This window comes from Gavialis gangeticus, unplaced genomic scaffold (assembly GCF_001723915.1).
Source record: "Gavialis gangeticus isolate Ggan-Ray unplaced genomic scaffold, GavGan_comp1, whole genome shotgun sequence".
Classification (NCBI taxonomy): domain Eukaryota; kingdom Metazoa; phylum Chordata; order Crocodylia; family Gavialidae; genus Gavialis; species Gavialis gangeticus.
The window spans coordinates 3,794,058-3,802,681 of NW_017729034.1; the positions used below are offsets into that span (position 1 = coordinate 3,794,058).

General features: G+C 41.8%; 1 protein-coding gene across 1 annotated transcript; it reads right to left on the reverse strand.

The window, feature by feature from the left end:
- Positions 1-259: 259 nt before the first annotated feature.
- Positions 260-1,793, reverse strand: GPR15 (G protein-coupled receptor 15). The gene has a single exon (XM_019526777.1). It carries the CDS (start codon positions 1,776-1,778, stop codon positions 666-668), a length of 1,113 nt encoding a protein of 370 aa, XP_019382322.1. The 5' UTR covers positions 1,779-1,793; the 3' UTR covers positions 260-665.
- Between the last annotated feature and the right edge of the window lie 6,831 nt (positions 1,794-8,624).

Sequence of the window (8,624 nt, forward strand, 5' to 3'; positions counted from 1 at the left end):
TCAGGATGTTTGAGTTACATTTTCACCTAAAGAGGAATCTAAATGATGAAATTGTGAGATCTGTCAACTTTTGTAATGAGTATTACACAAAGTAAAATACACAAAAATAAAAATAAAATATACAAAATAAAAATAGTCAGATAACTTTGACTACCAAGTACCTTCTGAGAGAATCCTGATTTTTCATATTTATTCCACGAACAAAATATCAAAAAAGAAGCAGAACTCCAAATACATCATCTATCAATTATTTGCTAAGCAACCTACATGTTTCAACTCAAAGCTTTTACCAATGTGACAAGAGAGTGAGAGATTGTAATCTAGTGATTTGATCTATCCTTGTAGGCATTTTGTACTGAGCACTGGGATTTTGATTCAGACATTATGTATATTCCTCTCTGCTAGTTTTGGATTTAGTCTTGGTAATGACAATAATTTGCAGGAACCTGTAGTTACAGTGTTACATTCAAGATAAGCATGTTGTATAGTTTACTGCAGGAAAGTATATGTTCTCTAATTAAACGTGCAGCCAGTTATGCTTCCCAGTTATGTTCTCTGTCCTTTTCTCTCTCACACCTTTTTCCCCTCTTTGCTTATTTTCTTTTGACCTTACCTCACAGGTGGTGAGTGAGGTAAGTGCCACCCTCCAGAGTTTCTGTTTCTTGTCAGAAGGACATAGATCGTCTCCTCTTCCTGGTAGCATCCTCCCCATAAATAAAATAGGATAAGGAATAGCTTAGCCTAGTGTCCATAGTGTCAGAACTGCTCCTGACACTGTGAGCTTTCACTTGTGAATATATGCACCTTGTCATAGCTCTACGCATATAGCAGTCAAAGAAGTAGTAGATGAAAGGGTTGGCACAGCTGTTGGCAAAGGCTAAGGGGCCGCTCACCTGCATACCGATCTGGGCAACCTTGTAAGGAAAACAGAATAGCGGGTTTGGGTGCTGGAGCCGAGAGATGTTGGCTAGCAGCTTGAAAAGGTTGAAAGGGATCCAGGAGACAACAAAGGCAGCCACTACAATGAAGACAGTCTTGATGGATTTCCTTAGCTTCCTGTTGTGTTTTCCAGATTTCTGATAATGCATGCAGAGCTTCCTTGTCACAGAGCAGTAGAAGGTCAAGATGCACAGCAAGGGGAAAAAGAAGGCCAGAATCAAAATTATCAGTGATGTGATCCACTTCATGGGCATCTGCTCGCTGTCTGTGCAATAAGACTGGCCAGTGTCTTCATCTAGCACCAGTTGTCTAGTCAGGAGTGTTGGCAGCCCCAGGAAGCCAGATAGCACCCAGATGCAGATGCACATTCCAATGGAATTGAATCTTGTTCTCACTTTTCTGGCAACAGAGGGGTGCATGATGGCCAGGTACCGGTCAGTGCTCATGCAAGTGAGGAGCAGGGTACTGCAATACATGTTGACCGAAATAACATAGGAACTTCCCTTGCAGAGAAAGGAGCCTGACCTCCAGTTGCCCCCTGACTTCTCCTTGTCTACCCAGAGCGGCAGTGTAATAAGGAAGACAAAGTCAGAGGCAGCTAAATTGGCAATGAAGATGTCAATCAGCCTCTGAATTCCTCGTCTGAAGAGGGCTGCTATCAGGATGGAATTGCCAATAATTCCCACAACAAAGACGATGGCATATAGCAGAGGAAGGAAAATGTTCGCATATAGCACAGGCTCAGCCTGGCAGCTTTCCTCAGGACTCTCGGTGGGAAGGCTGTAATCATAAGCATAGCTGGTCCCAGTCATCATAGGGTAAAGATATTCAGAGTCCATCTCTGGCGTAGTTGTCTCCAGCCTTATTCTTATTGCAGGGGACATAGCAGAGCTCTTGTAAGAAACAACTTAAATACCACCAATATTCACAATCTGTGTGCTCTTAACCAATCGTGTAAGTTGAGGTAGGTGAGCAACGGAAGCATCTTTGTCTAATCCAGTCAAGTCAGGAGTTTGCTTAGCAGTTGGTTGGGGGCGGGGGGGAAGAGGTGTGTGCATGTGTGTGTGAAATATGATTGGCTTCAATGATTTTTATCTTCATTTTGCATTTTCATTTGACCAGAAAGACAACTTTCTGCATTTATTGACAAGGGCGGGAAGCAGTTACCACAGTTTTGAACTCTTTTAAGAACAGGGCTTTTTCTGTATCCTTTTTTTAAAGAAGAATATTAGCTGCAAATGTTTGAGCTTACAAGGTTTAGGAGTCAGGAAGCAACGAATTCAGTGGCTGGCACTTTAGAGCTTTTTCTGTGCTCTTGTCTAAACTGTTGTTTAGGCTGTCACACACACACACACACACACACACACACACACACACACACTTTATATGTATATATACTTTTTTTTTCAGAAGCTTTGAGTTTTACCCCTGCACTTATTTTGTCTACTGACTTTTCTAGTTAGAATGGTTACTCTTTCTCCAGAACAACATGACCAGAAAAAGATGTTTGCAACCTTGCCTTCTTCATTTTGACCTAGTAGTAAATTCTTCCCACACAGCTCTGACACGCCTTTCAATCCTGACTCATTGAGCTACCTGCTAAATCCTTCTGCATGGCTCTCCGTCTTGTACCTTTTCTTCCGCTGTTTAAAGCCTTACTTGCTCATGCTTCCCCATCACCAGTTCTGCCAAATACCTCACTTCTGACCTCCAAATGTCTCTATTATTCCTCTCCTTTCCACAGGGAACTACCAGTTTTAGACAATTCTTGAAGGCATTCTTTCTTTCTCTCACACACACAGCTTTTCTAATTCACATCTCTGATCCAAACATCCTTTGCTTTCCCAATTCTCAGCTACACCACTCCACATGTATGTCAGTTTCATATGGTTCATAGGTTAGATCTCAGTTTTTGAAATCCTGGATTACAATACATCCTTGCCTAAGCACAATAATATGAAGCAGGTCTATAATTTACTATTTTCCTGCCACTTTCTATCTTCCTTTCCACCCCGTTTTCTGCTAATGTATAGTAGCTAATGACCAGCCAAGTTGATCACAAGTAGGAGCCAGGCTCCTGCCAGTCCATCTTGTCAGACAAACTGATGCTCCAGGATGACATGCAGAACAAGACCCAAAATCGATATGTCTCGCCCCATCTTCCATAGCCTTGTCAATTCATCCAGTCCTCTTGGCTCTTGCTGGGTTATCACTGTGTTCTTTCTTGAAGGTCAGTATTGTTTTCTCACTGTTCTGGGGCATACTCTCACCCATTCTCTGACACACACAGCATACAAAGAGAGCATTTGATTCTCAATTCTTCTCCCCAGTTTTATTTCATATACCACTGGACTAAGACGGTTAGTAGGGCTGTGCAAGGCTTTGGACAGAGCTTCGGATCCGGAGAAGCTTTGGATCCGCTTCGGGGTCTGCAGCAGCACATCCGAGTCAAAGCGTTGCCTAGTTCGGCTTCCTGGAGCGCTTCAGAGCTGCCTCAGAGATCGGCCATAGGGTATAAGGGGGAATCAATAAAATATCTATAACTTTGTTGTTTTTTGTCCAATTTGGATGAAATTTTCAGGTATGGTAGACTTTGCAGAAAGGATGAAGCCTGTTAAGTTTCGAGAAGATCAGTGCAGGGGTTTGGGGGGGGAACAGCACCCCAAATTCTTGAAAGCAAAACTGTCACGTCTATGTGTTACAACATGGTGGTGAAAACTGCAGGGATGGCAGCTCTTAGTGAGGCCACAAAGCCTGCAAAGTTTCAAGGAGATCAGTGCAGCGGTTTGGGGGGAACTGCCCCTCAAGCTGTGGACAAGCAAAACTGGTGCCATGGGTGCTGTGGGACTGACTGTGACTGTCTTGGGGCGGGGAGGGGAGACTGCTGCAGGCCTGGCTGCTGAGCTGCTGTGTTACCAGTTACCGATCAATGAATCATGATTCACTCAGGGACCAGGGACTCCGGGACCAGCTCAATACACAGGACCTGCAACTACATAAGGACTTAACAAGCATCAGTTAGCACCTACAAAACTAGGCTAAGGAGAGGAAAGAATCAATACAGACAATCAAGTGCCCCAGGACAGACAGTCTTGGCACAAGTTTTGTCTGTCAGCAGCTAGGGGTGCAGGCCCCAGGACCCCCCTGCACCGATCTCCTCCACAGTTGGCAAGCGTCACAGTAGGGGCCACCACCCCTGCAGCTGTCACTCCACTGCGCCTTAACACATGCAGGGTCACCCATGGCACGAGTCTTGCTTGTCCACAGCTTGAGGTGCAGTTCCCCCCAAACCTCTGCACTGATCTTCTTGAAACTTGGCAGGCTTTGTGGCCTCAGTAAGAGGTACCAGCCCTGCAGTTTTCACCCCCCTGTAGTGTAACAGACGTGACATGAGTTTGGTTTTCAAGAATTTGGGGTACAGTTCCCCCCCAAACCCCTGCACTGATCTTCTTGAAACTTGGCAGGTTTCATGCCCTCAGGAGAGGCTACTACCCCTGCAAGTTTCATCCAAATCAGACAAAAAACAACAAAGTTATATTTCATTGATTCCCCATTATACCCTATGGCCAGATCTCCAGGACGGCTCCGAAACTTCAGACCCACTTTCGCCGGATTGAGGCTGACACCCAGTCCAGAGCTCCAGATCAGATCACTGCCATCTGAAGCGGCCAGACCTGAAGCTAGATTGGATCGCTGCCGACTCGCACAGGCCTAACGGTTAGCAATAGACACCAGTCCAATTCACTTAGAATCCAAAGTATTTTTTTTTCTTTCCCAGTTATAAATACATAAGTTGACCATCAATTTCCCATAAAAATGAGTTGCCAGTCTTTTCTTTCTGTATTTTCTCCTGCATTTGTTGAATGGCTTCCTTCATTGCTGTTCTTTGTTTCAAAAATTAGAACAACTTTCCCGTCCAAACTGGATGGAAAGTGTCCCAGTCTGAGATCCACAGACAAATTCAGTTTTTAGATGGAGTATTACCAATGATGTTTATCACATCTTTATGATATTCATATGCATTTAAACTTTTCACAGCTTAAACAAAACCAACCAACTAAACAAAAAACAGACACACAACAGGACAAACAACACAAATCAGACAGACAAAATAATTTTTTCTGTGGTGATAAAACTGTAGCTTAGGTGAAGAAAATGCTGTTGATGGTAATGAGGCTTTGTAGTCTTTCAGTCATCTTTGCTGCTAGATTTAATTTTATGCTATAGCTTCTGCAAAAGAAAACAAATACACACAAACCTGCCAAGGAAAACTCCTTGCTGTAAAATATTATTCATATTTACAAATTTACAATGCTGACGTTCAGTAACAATGCACATATTATTACAATTATTGGGGTGTTTTTCTTGCGTGTGTGTGTGTGTGTGTGTGTGTGTGTGTATTACACACACACACACACACACACACACATATATATATATATATATATATAAAGTGACAAGGATTATTTACATTTATTTTACTATTTTCAATGGTTCATTGCACCATTTTGGCAATTGGAATCCAGACCTTTACAAAAAGTTTTCCAAATGTGAGATCAAGGGATGCTAATACCCTTGTTACACTTTAAACCAAATTGCCTTTTTAAAAATATTTTTTTCCTTTTAGAGGGACAGCTTTCCCCTCAGAATTGTTATTTAAAAAGTTTTTTTCCATATCTTTATTGCTGGGACATTACAAAATCTTTAAGGTATTTGGATAAAACAATACTATTGTTCCCATGAATATCAGTTCCAAATTATACCAGCACTTCTGTGCTAAGGAAATAACTAACGTATTATATTAGCCACATTCAGTATTAAAAATAATTTTACCCCACCTGCTATAGCTGCTGGAACTTGAAAGTATTTTGCTATACCAGGAGCTACAACAGGTGTTACTGTTAAAGCTCTGAAGTTTATTGTCAGTTTTCAGGTTTTCTTGTTTGCCCTCAAGACAGACCAAAATTGGGGAGCTATACATATTAAACATCTATACTGTCATTTCCCAGTTTAAACAATCTATTATAACTTTTAGTAGATAGTTTATTTCAGCCTCTAGTGAATATTTACACTGCCTTTGTGGGGGGAAAGTTTGATTTCTCATTTAAAACACATGCCTGTATCCTGCCACATTTAATTCTTTCTGACTGTGCCTTAAGAAATGCCTTCATTTACTTGTCTTGATTAACTCTATCAATTACAGTAGGAGCCTGAATAGCTGACACTGTGTTTTTAGAACCATCTTTTTTTTGTCTTAACAAGTGGTTACCACTTTCCTCTCCAAAAGATTCACACTATTTCTGAAGAGTGCTGGGAGGTAAAAAACAAAACAGTTCTCACCCCCTTTACCAGTGAGATTGCAGATACTTATTTCCAGCAGTTTTGCTGCCTTGTAAGACACACACAGAGCAAACGTACCACACTGCTCACACTCTGTTTTGCACCAACACCTTAACAGTCTTTGCAAAGCCACTCACTCATTAGACTCCTTAGTCTCTGCTTCTGTTACAAACATTCACAGTTTCCAGCACAGGGGTTAATTTTTTTTGCTACTGACTTTTGGGACCAGCAATAGAAGGTATTTTACTTAACCACTTCAGACACTCTCTGAGATCAAGTTACAACTTTCTTTCAAGGTTGCTATATTCCTTTCTGCTATAAAGCAATTATTTCTAAAATTTCATTCTCATTCTCTCCTCCGCTGTCCTCTCAATGTGGCACTAAGGTGTATTTCTGCCACACATCTCTTTTCCTTGGTCTTCACCAAGGGTTTTCCTGTTGAGGTATGCTCCCCCTAGCCTTTTCCCAATGAAGGGTAACCCACAAGGCAGTGGGAGCTAGGGTTTTAAGGTGCTCTATATTCACCCCTGCCCATTCCCCAGGGTGATTATTATGCGGCCTTTTGCAGAGACTACCCCACTACAGGTAGCTCTACCACAGTAACCATACCCAGGAGGGTGGCCATTTCAGGTCATACCCAGGACCAAACTCTCCACTCTCCTGTTCTGTGAGTCTGTTCTCAAACCCCCTTTAAAGAATCTCTCTCATTCCTCAACAGCTCTCTCCATCTAGCAATTCTCTTTCCACTCTCATGGCAATACTTTTTCCAGAAGATCTTTCTTTAGAATCCCAACACTTCCTTCTAGGTCTTATCTAACTTCCAGCTTTCCTTTTCTTTACCAGATCTTAACCATATCCTTTCTGGTCTACAGGCTTTACAATCCATTCTCATTCATGGCCTCTCTTGCCTTGCACTTTGCAATCCAATACATCCAGCAAATCTTGATCTTTCTCTCACAGCTTGTCAGTTCTTACAACGCACACACAATCCAGCAAGCTGTGTTCTAGGACCAAGAGAGCTCCCCCTGAAAGACTGTGTGAGACGGATTACACACCACACACAATCCCCTCAGAAAAGCTCTTCCTACCTCCAAAAGGAATCCCCCAAACTATGCCTCTGTAGAGGAAAAACAAAACAAAACATGCCTCTGATAAGCCCATATCTCTTTCTCTGCCCAGAGTAATTTATGGGCACTGATCTCTGTTTGCACAGCTGTACCCTGATGTTTCTCAAAACAAGATGTTACACTCATGTAATAATCTCTTCTAGGCTCTTCACTGTTCTCGGAGAGGCAGGAGGAGAACTTACATCACCAGGGAGTTGGAAGAGAATGTGTTGGAAAACTCCTTTGTTCCACTAAGGGTCTCTGCTAACATATCTTTTGCCTAGCAGAAAAAGCCCATAGGCTTCCAAAATATAAATTGATAAACTCACAGTTTGGAGCATCTAAACTTACAGTTCTTGGATATAGTTGAAGTGTGTAGTGTTTGTTCTTTAGCAGCAAAGGGTTGACCAGACCTGTGAACAGGCAGTAATCTAGAGAATGTTTTTCAGTGGTCCACAGAATGAATCATTTTTGAGAATACAGCAGTGTGGGTTTGGGTGTTTCTGGAGGACAAGTTTGCAGGTTCTTTTTTGAAGTGATCAAAGAACAGGAAAGCTGGAGACCCTTTAGTTTAAATAACAGATCTTTTCTCTCTCACGCTATGATACTGTGACTATACAGTCTGGCAATAGTTGAAAATGGGAACAGAATTAACACAAAAAAGATTACAGAAATTGTCCTTCTATTTCTTGAAAAAAGGTTAAAATTAAAAATGCACCGAGTAGCTCTAATGCTAGCTTGAAGACTGGGCCATCTTCATTCATTTCTACTTAGAGAGATTTTTTTCTTTAATGAAAAAAAACCATGAAAAATTATATCACCAATGGCACATATGACATGATTCCTTTGCCTCAGTACCAGTGAAGGAAATATGTTGAACTATGAGTTCAGCTGCACATTTACTCCAGTACCCCAGCAAACCCATATGTCATCTACTCCTCTAATGTATAGTTAGATCTAAATGCATTCGACTGGAATCTGAGTGTTTTAAACAGCAAACAAAGAACTCTCCTGCCAGTTCTCCTCAACGGCTTAAGAATAATTTCTCCTTAAGAAGTGGGATGTCCACAAAAAATAAATATGTGCTTTAAGTACATTAGGAGCTAAAGACCTGCCTGGGAGTCAGTTGGGCCTTTGGATGATCAGGATGTAAAAGGGGCGCTAAAGGATGGCAGGGCCATTGCCCAAAAACTAAATGCATTCTTTGCATCTGTCTTCACTGTGGAAGATGTTAGGGAA

Coding starts and splice junctions, on each gene's coding strand:
- GPR15 (XM_019526777.1), bottom strand. CDS start 1,778: ATGGACTCTGAATATCTTTACCCTATGATGACTGGGACCAGCTATGCT.